General features: G+C 43.1%; 2 protein-coding genes across 2 annotated transcripts in view; both read right to left on the bottom strand.

Moving 5' to 3' along the window:
* Nucleotides 1-878: 878 nt before the first annotated feature.
* Nucleotides 879-8,048, bottom strand: pks1 (polyketide synthase 1; the record flags this gene model as incomplete). Its single annotated transcript, XM_083631867.1, has 6 exons — nucleotides 879-6,374; nucleotides 6,487-6,668; nucleotides 6,789-6,992; nucleotides 7,460-7,620; nucleotides 7,723-7,876; nucleotides 7,991-8,048. 6 exons carry the CDS (start codon nucleotides 8,046-8,048, stop codon nucleotides 879-881), a joined length of 6,255 nt encoding a protein of 2,084 aa, XP_083487993.1.
* A 1,391-nt stretch (nucleotides 8,049-9,439) lies between these two features.
* yme1l1a (YME1-like 1a) overlaps nucleotides 9,440-13,330 on the bottom strand; it is a 29,596-nt gene continuing 25,705 nt past the window's right edge. The window contains exons 17-18 of the mRNA XM_083650697.1: nucleotides 11,768-11,854; nucleotides 9,440-11,637 (exon numbers count right to left, since the gene is read on the bottom strand). Coding sequence (XP_083506823.1) covers nucleotides 11,497-11,637; nucleotides 11,768-11,854 — 228 coding nt within the window. The 3' untranslated portion in view covers nucleotides 9,440-11,496. The remainder of the gene's footprint in view (nucleotides 11,638-11,767; nucleotides 11,855-13,330) is intronic.

Below are 13,330 nucleotides of genomic sequence, written 5' to 3'. Positions count from 1 at the left end.
ACCATATAAATAATATATGCAATAAAACAATGAAGAAATAAAATAACAAATGGTAGTATTGTTTAAACGTGTGCAGCAATTTCAATACAATTTCAACCCATGTTAACTGTTAATACTTTACTGCAACCATGAAACAGAACACCTCTTACAATAATGACTCTAACTTCATGCAATGACAAAAGCATTTCTTAGTCGCCATGTAATGGTTTAAGGAAATGTCCAATAATAAAATTGCCTAGGCGGAGGGGCAGTGTCTGTCTGTCAGTCACACACATCGGGCCAGGCGGAGGGGCAGTGTCTGTCTGTCAGTCACACACATCGGGCCAGGCGGAGGGGCAGTGTCTGTCTGTCTGTCAGTCACACACATCGGGCCAGGCGGAGGGGCGGTGTCTGTCTGTCAGTCACACACATCGGGCCAGGCGGAGGGGCGGTGTCTGTCTGTCAGTCACACACATCGGGCCAGGCGGAGGGGCAGTGTCTGTCTGTCAGTCACACACATCGGGCCAAACCGGTACCACGCCACCCCCACACTCACAGTGAATGAATGAATGAGTGATTGATTCAACATATGAGTGAGTGAATTAATGGATGAGTTTATGAATGAATGAATAACCGAGTGGATGAATGAGTGAATGGATGGATGGATGAATGAATGAATGAATGTGTGTGTGAGTGAGTGAATGAATGAATGAATGTGACATCAGGTTGAACCTTCAAAATCAAAGCACAGAATCTTCAAAATCAAAGCCCATAGACCTTCAAAATAAAAGGACAAAACACACACAGACCATAAAAAAACACAACAACACAAGGGGCCGGAGTCCCACCCAACTAAAGTTGAAGGCCGCATAGTGGCCTGATAATCTAGTCACAGAAAATTATCCACTGGCCCTTATAACTAGTACCAATGACTTCAGTGTACTATTAGGGTCCAGTAGTTTAACCAAAGGCACATTCACACCTGTCGCTTGGAAAATCCTGTTCTGCAGAGTCATGGCCAACATTGAGTCAATACCTAATGCATAAAGAGCCAAGTCATCATCCAGCTCATCTTCATGAACATTGCTTATTTCACTGACAATTGTTCTCACACTGTCATGTACGGAAGACACATGTGGAGCCCTGGGCTCCTTCATTATATTGTCTTTCAGTTCCATTTCCACCAAAGCTGACAGTCGTTCCCTGAGAGAATCATTTTGTGAAAGAACATGATTGTTTAAATGTCTGAAGTTGAACTTGCATATGACTTGCTGTGGTTTGTTCATCAACAGACACTTTTCCAGAGCCTCGTGAACCTCACACACATCCATAATCATCATCCCTTTTGCCTCCAGGAACCTTTGGATATGGTCTTTGTTCGACAGGAGACCCAGGTTCATGGGACCCCAGTTGATGGACTGTCCAGCAAGTCCCCGGTTTCTCCTATAATGACAGAATGTGTCTAGGAAGGAATTGGCTGCCGCATAGTTAGACTGAGAGGCATTACCAATGAAGGAAGAGATGGAGGAGTAACACACAAAGAAATCAAGCTTGTTGTGCAGTGTTGCATAGTGAAGATTTAAAGCCCCGTTCACTTTTGGTTGCAACACCTTTTGAAAGAGGGACTGATCAAGGGTTTCAATCAGCGCATCATGTAAAACTGCAGCGCTGTGAAACACTCCTTTGATTGGACAAGAGGGGAACCTTTGTTCAATCTTTGAGAATGCCTCCACCACCTGCCCCGACGCAGAAACGTCACACTGGACATTCAGGATAGCCACCCCACATCTTTTCTGGAGTGTTTCCATCTTAAACTGAATTTCATCTGATGCAATACTTCTGGATAGCGTTGCAATGCAGCCTCCACCATTATGCGCAATGAACTTGACTGTCTCAAGTCCCAAACCGGAGAGGCCTCCAGTCACAATGTAGACACAGCTTTGTTTAAAGAGTTGTCTTGGCCTTGGGAGCAAAGGGATATCAGACACTGGACAATTAGATCCTTCGTGGTCCAAAACCACTTGCTGCACTGTCTTTGCTGTAAAATAGGACTCAACATCTGTACTTGCCTGAGCTTCTCTTGTGCCTGCTAATTGAAACGTATCCCTTTTCAGAGGTAGAGACACTGTATCAAAGCCCAATGACGTTAGCCAATGACAAATCTTTCTTTGTTGTGTTTTTAGATTGGTTCGCTTGAAAACGTTGGCCACATTAAGTTTGTGCACATGCATGTGTTCACTCTCCAATGCAAACGTGTTTGCTGAGAGTGAGGATGACATTTGATTGTTGCACACAAAGATGATGTGTCTCTCCAGGTCATCACTTTCATGTATCCCCCGCCAAGACTGATCAAACGGTGGGAGAAAGACAAATGCATGACACTGATCAATATTCAGGAGTTCTCTCATGAAATGTGGCTGAGAGGTGACATTCCACCCTGACCTGTTTGCTGTCAGAGCAAAAACCTTCAGCAGACCAGAGGCTGGAGCGGAGGAGATGATGGCCAACTTCCTGTGTTGTTTTACCTTGGGTAGCATTCTCTGCAGGATCTCCCATGCCAGCACAAAGTAAGATACACATGGAGTCTCTCTCAAAAAAGGAAGTGTGTTTGTGTTGTAGCACACTGCTTCAGGAATCTGAATCTTCGAAGTGGCAGCTACTGGATAACAAGAAACTATATGATCTCCCACTTTGAGTTTATGAACATCTTTCCCAACAGCTGTGACAATGCCACTCAAATCTAAAGCCAGAAGCTTGTGATTGTGGGACGTGTGCTTGCTCCAATACATGGTCTCGCTGAAGTTCAAATGTGAAGTGCTGACTGGAAAGTAATCAGATGAATGCACACATGCATTCAAGAGCTGAACCTCAACTGATTTATCTCGGACAAGATTTCTGCTCATGTCACAGGGGGAGGCAGACAGGTTTGCCATTCTGTATGGATCAGCAGTGTGTAAGACAAAGTCGCTCATATACATTGAGTGCATACCATCCTCAAATAAAGCCATGTCTTTTATGGGGGTTCGTACAATTCTCGTTGCTGATGCCTGCCCCCTGCTGATCATGACCTCTTGCTGTTTGCAGGTGTTGATTACATGAACAAGAGCTTGAATGTCTTCACAGGTCACAGAGGCAAGGTCAATCAGCTGAAAAGAGAGACCTGCCATCTCTGCTGCACAGGCCCTTGTCATACCAGACAGCGCACAAGCAGGACTGATATGGTCCACAGTCTTCTCTGTTGATCTATAGGTTATGACCCGAAAAGCACAAGAGCGTTTGCTCTCTTTCAAGGCTAAAACAATCTGGCGGAATAGCTCACAGCAAGAAACCAAGCATTCCAACGTCTTCTCAGATGACAGGTGACTCAGGTCCTGTACACCCCAAATGAAGAGAACCTCCTCCAAATCCTCATCGGTGTAAAGTGAGTGAAACACCAAGTCTCGAAGTTGGTCTGACATCCAATGGTCTCTGTTCTTCACAATGGTTGATTCTGGGTGTACATATTGTCTCAGTGTTTCGGCAATGCCTAGTTTGTCTTCAAAAACTAAGGCCTTTATTTTGCAGTTGAAGTCTATCTCCCCAGGAATTGAGATGATCTCATTGTGGAAGAACAGCGACTCTGCAACATTTGAGCCATGGCCCAAAAAAGAGATCCTCACCCCCTTAAGCTCCACCAGTACACGACCCTCTTTAGTGCAAAAGCAACCACACACATCGAGAAAGTCTGGAGTCTCTTGAGTTGCTCTTAAATACATGACCATTTCCTCTTGGAGCGGTCCTGATATGGCAACACAACCAATTGCTGAGGGGAATCCTCGCTTGGCTGTTAGCTTTCCGATAGCTACTACAGCCGTCATTTGCAGGAAATAGTCCAATAACACGGGGTGGATGACATAATCATGAAGGTGTTTCAGAATCTCACCGGGGACTTGAATTGCCGTCACAGCTTCCTTGAATTCATCCCCAAAACACACATCATCAAGCTGTTTGAAGACAGGGCCATATTCAAATCCGGCTTCAGAAAGAATTGAATAAATCTCTTTTGTCTTCATAACCAACTCGCACCTTTTGGAGATAATGTCAAGGCGAATGGCTTGTTCTTCTAGCAATGGCTGGCCAGTTGTACACCTGTAAGCACCAGATGCATGTGTTGCTGTAGAAGACTGTATTTTAAATGTAGTCTCATTCTCAGCATGCTCCAGTTTCACTTTCAACTGTTGAGAGTTTGAGTTGAGTGTGAACAGACTGTGAAAAGTTACACTGAGCTGGATCAAGGAAATGGGCTTCTTTATGCTCAAACCTGCCATTACTGAAGCATAAGCTAGTTCAACATACAACGCCCCTGGCACAATGGCAACACCATTATGTTTATGCTCCCAAAGATAAGGTGCAGTCTGTAACGAGAGGCTGCATTTGTACTCCTGATTATCCTCTTTTATTTGAGATACCAGTGGATGGCGAGGGAAAGCGGTTGATTCATCCCCTTTTCTCGCAGCTTCAAAATACACTTCTTTCTTCACGCTATCAAACTGATAGACTGGAAAAGCTGTTGGCAATGTCTCGCTACTGCTAAAGAGCTGATGCCAGTCTATATGGACACCCAGTTCAAACAGTTTTGCCACTGTCAATAGGATTGTCTCATAATCCTCCTCTGGCTGCACTGAGGAGAGAACGATGTGGGCATTCCCCAAAGTCTCATGGATGTTCCTTTGAAGAGCCCAGCGAGGTCCAATCTCCACAAAGACCACATTCTTCCTTGACCGCTTGTCTGTGATAGCACCCAGCAGTGTTTGCTCAAACAAAACAGGCTCTCTGATATTCTTTGCCCAGTACCTGCCTGTGATAAAGTCACCATTTGAATGCTTGGCCTTGTCTCCGGTCACTGTCGAAAAAAGTTCACACTCCATACTGTTGACAGCCAAAGTGCCAATACTTCTCTCAATATCATCTACTATGGAATCCATCATATGGCTGTGGTATGCAGCTGGAACATCTAAGACATGGAGGAAGAGGTTTTTATCTGTAACCATGGTCTTCAGCGTCTGATGGATGGCGTCTATTGCATCTGCATCCCCTGACAGAGTGCAGGACTGAGGGCTGTTGAAAGCCGCTACACAGATTTTCCCAGAGAAGATTGGAAGGATTTCCAAGACCTCTGCTACTGCCACATTACTGACTACAAGCATTTTCCCTCCTGTGACTTTGCTCTGGAGAGTGCTGCGATAGTACACCACCTTTACCGCATCCTCAAGAGACAAGAGGCCCGAACAGTGAGCGGCAGCAACCTCTCCGATAGAGTGTCCAAGAATGGCATCGGGTTTGACACCCCAGTGCTTTAGGAGACTGGCAATGCCAACCTGAATACCGAAGAGAAGAGGCTGGACAACATCTGGCTTGGTGTAATCATCATTGTCATATTCATCGTCAGTCTTTTGCCTGTCTTTGGTGCTTTTATAGCTCTGGAAGAGATTCTCAACTTCTCTGACCTTCTCTCTGAACACGGGCACCTCCCTCAGAAGCTGCTTACACATCCCCCTGTAGGTAACCCCATTTCCACAAAACACAAAGACCAACTGGATGTCTGATTTTGCTGACTCAACCTTCTTGTTCAGTGCAGCTGTCAGCTGACGGTCTAAATCCGAGATGGAAGATGATAGGAAGGCTTTTCTATATTTGTGTTTGTAATGACTCCTCCTACATGCTGAGGTATATGATAATGCCTGGATGTCAACGGTTTCATCTCCACAAAGCTTCTGGTGAGTGTCACTGATGGACAAGATCAATGATTTCTCAGAGGCTGCAGATATTACAAAGAGCCTTCCACTGTCATGTGGGCTCAATTTTGGAATTGTTGCCCGCCTGTACTCTTTTACAATTGCATGTGCATTTGTGCCTCCAAACCCAAAGCTGTTGACTCCAGCTACCCTCTGTAATGATCCATTTATCTCCCATTTCTCAACTTTGGTGGGAATATTTATACTCAGAGCTTTTACGTCTACACTGGCACTGTCTTCAGAGTAGAAAACTGAGGGAACAATAGTTTCATGCTTCATCATTAACAGTACCTTAATGAGTCCTGCCACTCCAGCTGCAGATTCTGTGTGTCCAATGTTGCCCTTCACAGAGCCGATCCTGAGTGTCTCTGATCCTGGAGGTTTGGCTTTAGCAATGACGTTTGAGATGCTCCCTGCCTCCGTTCGGTCTCCAATTGGGGTTCCAGTGCCGTGGGCCTCTATGTACTGGACATTGGCAAGGTCAGACTCTGAGTAGATTCTGCGCAGCAGCTCCTCTTGTTGAACCATGGAGGGCTTGGTGATTGGAGTGACGGAACGTCCATCTTGGTTGACTGCTGTTTTGCTGATGATGCCCCAAATCTTGTTGAAGTCTCTTATAGCCTTTGTACAGAAGTCATACCATTAGGAGGCTAGCTATTATCTCTATGAGTGTGCAGTTATTCAGACAATGACAGGACCTAGCTGTGAAAACAAACACTAATAATGTACTTACATGTTTCAGTGGCTTCAGCAGAACTACTCCACATCCCTCTCCTCTGCCATAGCCATCCGCTCTGCTGGAGAAAGGCTTGCTGGTTCCTTCAGGTGAGATCATCTTTGCCTTGCTGAGAGCGACAAACACTCTTGGTTCTATGATGCAGCTGACACCCCCACACAGAGCCATCTCACAGTCTCCTGGTTGAGGAAATAGTTATAAGAAATAAGAAACATTTAAAAAGCATGCAGTAATTTGACTTGCTTTTATCATTTATTATGTGAGCATTTTTCAGGAAGACAAGTGAAAAAGTGCAATACTTTGCTTGATAGCCTGGCAGGCTGAATGCAGAGCCACCAATGAGGAGGAGCAGGCACTGTCGATGGTGAAAGAAGGGCCAGTGAGGTTAAAGGTGAAGGAGATTCTGTTGGCAGCGACGCTCATAGCCGTTCCGGTGCTGTTGTAGTGGGTCATTGTGCTCGGACTGTTGTTTAGGAGCGTCTCATAGTCCCTGTTCATAAGACCTGCAACAACATGTTTCATACAGAGCATATTATGATGTGGCTATTATTAAATTGTGCTATTTCATGCGTCATAGGACAATAGTCTTTACGGTAACACTTTACAATACTGTAACACAAGAAATGGGTAGTTATTGAGGAACTAGTCAGGAACTAACCATTAGTTCATGAATAGTTCATGATTAGTTCATGAATAGTTAATAGGTAGTTCCTTAATGGTAGTTACTTAGGAACTGTACCTATTGTAACTAATGGTAAGATAATCTAGCGATTTTTTTTTTTTTTTTTTTTTTAAGGAAGTAATCATTATTTACTGGTTTGTTAACATGGTAACTAATGGTCAGTTCTTAAGTAACTACCATTAAGGAACTACCTTTAACTAATCATGAACTAATGGTTCGTTCCTGACTCGTTCCTTAGTAACTACCCAATTTTTGTGTTACAGTATTGTAAAGTGTTACCGTCTTTACCTATATAAACTCCAGTTCTGCTTCCACTGATGGTCTCCACAGCCATCCCAGCATCTTCTAATGCCCTGTATGCACACTGGAGAAGGAGTTTCTGCTGAGGGTCCATGAAGTCAGCCTCTGGTTCCGTGATGCCAAAAAACTTGTGATCGAACTCATTAAACCTAGATGGGATGATTTCCACCACAAATGCAAAAGTTCTATCAATACAGACAGTATCTCAAAGGATATCAGATTGATTAGAAAGTCTTATGCCTAGAGCTTACCCGTTCATGAAAGCAGCTTGGGTTGTCTGTGTCTTTCCAGGTTTGCTCTCATCAGGATCAAACCAGCGAGTGCGGTCAAACCTCTCCTCTGGAATATCTACAACACAGTTCTTTCCCTCCAATAGAACTTTCCAAAAATTGTCCAGGCCCTCGCCTTCAAAACAGACATACCACAGTGGTTGAGATTTGTCTTAAAATTCAAACTGAACTTGATAAACATAATTTTTTTTGTAATTATTGTTACTGCATCATCATGGTTTGGTCTTACCTCCAGGGAAATTGCATCCAATACCAACAACAGCTATGTCATCCTCTGCATCCTCCATCATTTATTTGGTCATCTACTCAAGTAGGAGATCATACATGAGGATTATGTTGCCTCATTCTAAAGCCTAAGGTGAAAGTTGGCCATTTCAAGCCATTCCTCAATGAAGCTTGATGTTAATCCTAGTTGCCGTTTTGGGCTTGAACTAAGGCCCGTCTCACAAAGTGAGATTAGTGGGTTAGTGAGCTTTGGGTTTAACCCTGGCTTTTCAGTCTTACTTTTATCTGGGGTATATCGGCCCGCCTCCTGACCAATCAGCTCTCTAGAAACAGGCCTCTGAGGACTCACAAAACACTCATCTGTTATTCTGAGTCGGCTTAATGTGTAACTTAATACATTAATTGCAGGTTACAATCTAAAATCAACAGTAAATAAGCTATTGTTCTGTTTTGCAGGTTGAGGAGAAGACAGGGGGATGTTGACTATTTTCTCTCAGGGGCATTTCATTCTTGTCACTAAAAGCTGAGGCCTGCTGCACCCAAAATGGATAGTTATATTATTAGAAGTTTCTGATGATGCCATAAGTACACACACACACACACATTTAGGCTCAATGAATAATAATGATCTAATGATGTGTTTGGTCGTACTGATGGAATAATTCCTATAATAGGCTATCAATAAAAAAAAATATAATAAAATTAAAAAAGGCTGCTGAACTGAATCAACACGGTACATGCGGGCATATCGAGTCGCATATCGCCTAGGACAATGCTGGAAATAATATGAAGTTCAATCACATTATACAGGCCTAAAGCAACACAGTCGCAGGTGCAAAATGCAGGAGGAGCCTAGATATGAATAATCTGTGTGCAGGCAATCCCATATTAAATTGCTTATGTAATAGGCTATTCTATCATGTATGACCATGTCCAACCCAACATCAGCCTCAGCTCCGTTGCGCACAGACGTTTATGTAACCTTTTATATATATATACTGTATATATATGTATACATATATATATGAATCCCATGTTTACAGAGGCCATTTTCTAAATAAAATCACACTGTAAAATGCATCCATGTAGAATAACTTTTATTTGAAGTTCATTGAGGCCCCTTTCTAATTCTGAGAAACAGACAGGAGCACAAACTCAATCCTTATTATACACACTCACAGTATATACATTTCCCCTCATGTCAATTACAGGTTGAGCTTAGAATATTGTGCAGAAGAGTGCTACGCACACCAAGTCCTTGTAGTGGTGCTGGTCCACGGGAGAACAAACTGAGGTTTTTTTGTCTCATGAGAGACAGAGATGTAGCCGCACACACTGTAGTCAAAGTGCCAATATTTATTGAGGACACAGAGAAAAGAAAACCAACGTTTCGGCAGGGTACTTCTTCAGGGTACCCTGAAGAAGGCAGCTTGCTGCCGAAACGTTGGTTTTCTTTTCTCTGTGTCCTCAATAAATATTGGCACTTTGACTACAGTGTGTGCGGCTACATCTCTGTCTCTCATGAGACAAAAAAACCTGAGCTTAGAATATGACATGAGGGTCGAACACAAGAAAGGAAAAAGACACTTGGGGCTCTTAAATAAATACAAACAAACAAAAAAGTATATAGGTAGTAGTTGCAAATGAAATGCATAATTTAGAGAAAATAAATGGAATATGAAGAGATGAAGACGCCCACTGGTACCTTTGCTAGAGCCAAATGGCACATTCTATTATGCACTTTAAGGTTCTATGGTGTTCACCTATCTCTACATATCTAAAATGGTGTAAAATGAACTAGACAAATAAATGAAACTACAATTTAGTCAAGTAAAGATTGATCTGCAGCCAATTATTTCACCTTATCAAATTGATAACACTACCTGTGCACTCACTTACTCACAGACATTCTTATTATGATTCTGATACCTGTTGGAGCACACGATCACTGCCCATTTTGTTAAGCCTCACTCACAGAGTTGGCGTGCAGCCTCAGCTGTGCTCCTCCACTAAGGTGAGCTCCATCAGTGGCTCATCATCTGCTCAGTTAGGTCATCCGCAGGGCTGCTCTTTACACTTCCTGAAAGATTCAGTGCAATCGGATGTAAAATGACTTCGCTGTGGCCGAACACAACTTGCACACACACAGCGGTGGCCGAACACAATTTGCTCATACACAGACGAGACACTTTGCATTCTTATTATAGGATAACAAATATGAGATTAATTTGTGATCAAGTCTGAGGCCTTACAGTGATCACACTCATTCAACAAAGGCTCGAGCCTTTGTTGAAAACTCAATAATGTTTGCAATTTAAAGTATACAATCTTGTAGAGGGGAAAACTCCAAACCGAAAATGTATGTTATCCAATTTAAATGTGAAGTGCCTTAACAGCCAGTCTACACTAGACAAGCGCAAAGCTTTTAGACCATGGCACTCCCCCCCTCCCCCAAATCCCTCTAGCCCATGGGTTTTCAAAGTGTGGGAGAGTGAGCCTCCCCTCAGAGAACATACAGACAGCTGCACCCCCCCCTATCCTATATTCTTTAAGATTTTAAAACATCTTTATCCTTCTTTTTTCAAATTTCTTCTTTTAAACATTTTAATTCACTCTGAAGGACTTTAATAGTTTTTTTAACATCTTTATTATAACTAGCGGGATACCCGTCCCGTGCAGTGTATCAGGTGTAAATGTTGCGTTCTCTGCATGTTCAACCTGTATGGACTGTGTGCTGCATGCTGGTGGCCAGCGCGGACAGTTCCCCAGCCCCATAAATGTCATAAAATTAATCGGAAATAACTCCCCAACAGATACAAAAACATGAGCATAAAATGTTTGATGTACATACAAAGAACTACTGTGATCGGATTTGTGAAACACGCTTTTTAAAAATATCCCGATTTCCTTCTACCTGGAGCTGCAGATGTCTCCCCTGACAGCTCCTCACCTTGCCTCAACAGGAATGCGGGAGCTCCGCCCCCGGCTGATTCGTGCAGTGGAATGGCTGCTCAGCCATTGTGCAGCATGGCCATTTTCTTCTCTCTGATTTGATCTGCCCTCACGCCTCCCCTCAGGTTGTCTCGCCCCACAGGGGACGCACGCCCGAAAAGCTCTAGCCCATTTTCTAGCCACTAATCCTACCTACCCCTCGAATCCTGACTCTCTACCACCTTCCTATCCCTGACCTACGGCCATTTTCCCCACTTAACGTCCATGACTGACTGACTGAATGACTGTCCTGACTTTTCCACCTTATGCGTATGACCCCGGTGGGACCGCAGGTCCAGCACCGTGGTAAAAAGGTAAAGTCCAATTAATAAAACAAAAAATGTGTACATGGGGTGCAACATCATTTCAGTATCATTTTTACATTGATAATAAGAGATAGAAAGAACTGAATGAACTAAGGCCTCCAAAAAGCCTCTGCTCCATTGCACAGCTTAATATGTATACTGTATATACATGGAGATGAAAAAAAGTCTAAAAATGCCTTGTCTGCTGAGGTATCTAATGGTTCAGCGATTTGCCCTCCAACACCAACTGGATCTCTTTGGCATCCAGTGTTTCATAAGTTAGCAGGGCGTCCGCCAGCTTCTTGTGCTCCTTACTGTACGTCTTCAGGAGGCTTTTAGCTCGGCCATATGAGTCCTGGGCAGAAGAGAAAGATGATTGGATAAATTATTGAATGGCTCTTTGCATGCCACCGTTATCTAGATTGAGGAGACAATATCTGCAAACAGACACGTCAAAGTTACAGGTGTTCTGGATCAGGGCTCACCTTCAGTAGAGCCCTCACTTCCTGTTCGATGGCAGCTTGCGTCTCGGGGCTCTGCTTTGATAGGTCGGTGTAGGTCATGACACCCAGCTGCCACAAAATAATCAGGTTTAGTTTCAGGGTAGAGGAACAGAAGTCCCGTCACTAATAGTTACAGAGCATTATAGAGACCATAGTTACAAAGAGCGCGTCAGTGTCTTGGGTATACATGTAATTAGGTATAATTGTATGTCATAGTGAGGACAGTGCAGGTTAAGGAGGGCAGAGGGCAGGCTCTCAACCATGAGGCTAAACTGAACTAAGCGGATGTGGTAATCATTACATTATTATTTGTGGTTCTCAACCTTGGACCCCTAATTTAGTCCACATTAGAGCCATGGACCCCCATTTGATGAGATTTTGTCTCCTGGACCCAAATCTGAGAATATTATTGTCAGATATGATTTTGTTCAGAATTTCATGACTATCTGTATTGTAGGTAGCGAGAGAACAGAGAGACTATGATCAAAACTGTCATTCTTCTACATTCTCTAAATAGTGTTAACTTCTTGTAAATATAACTAGAAATATTGCACGCTTGCAGCGTTCATTTGCTGGGGACCCCATGGAACCCTCTCATGGACCCCTGGTGGTCCCCGGACCCCACGTTGAGAACCACTGATTTAGCAGATACTTTGCCCTAAGCAAACAGTAGTCAAACTGACCATATATGAGTCTTCACTAGGGATGTAACAATAACCGGTTTTAATGATAACCATGATAAAATTCCTTACGATAACCGTACCGTTTCAAATTGTCATTATCGTTAAAACCGTGGTGATTACAGTGCGTTGAAAAACATGGTAAATACTGTCCATCATCAACCAAAGTTGTAACCGTCTCCCAGATGCAGACGTGCAGCCTTTGAGAAATGATTTCAGTGAGTGTATCAATCCTTTTTGGGTCTGAGTTTTCAATATAAAACGTCGTAAAAGGATTTCAGTGAGTCTCTCAGTACTTTTTGAACATTTTCAGCAATTTTTTACTAATACCGTGATAATATGATAACCGTGATAATTTTGGTCACGATAATCGTGATGTGAAATTTTCATACCGTTACATCTCTAGTCTTCACCATCTAAGCCTTTAATAGAAATAAGTGGCATTTGTAGATTTTTCCCCCATTTATTAAGAGTAGAAGGGGAAGAAGATCGTAACATGATAAATAGGTCAATTTGACATGTAATGAGTGAAATCTGCTGCTATAGTGTAAACATACATAGGCTTGGATGTTATGATGTCTCTTATGAGTTTCAAATTGATATGTGAAATGTAGATGTACACTTTGCTTTGCACATCTAAAGCACCAGTGTGGGTTGAGTCTAGTGGGCACATTCAAGATTCAACATTCACTTTAATAGCCACAGTAAGTAATCAGATTACAAATGAGGAATTTGACTTAGTGCAAGCATGCAAGCGTGCATGCTGAGTAGTAGTAGCACGAGTCACGGGGGTCATCAGAGCAAGATAGGGCTGAGGATGGGATTATGGCGGAGGTGGGAGTGAAGTCTGGAATGTGTGGCTGCT

The sequence above is a fragment of the Poromitra crassiceps genome, assembly GCF_964638095.1.
Source record: "Poromitra crassiceps genome assembly, chromosome: 2".
NCBI classification, from domain to species: Eukaryota; Metazoa; Chordata; class Actinopteri; order Beryciformes; family Melamphaidae; genus Poromitra; species Poromitra crassiceps.
Note: the sequence above shows the minus strand (reverse complement) of the source record. Positions and strands in the feature narration are given on the sequence as shown.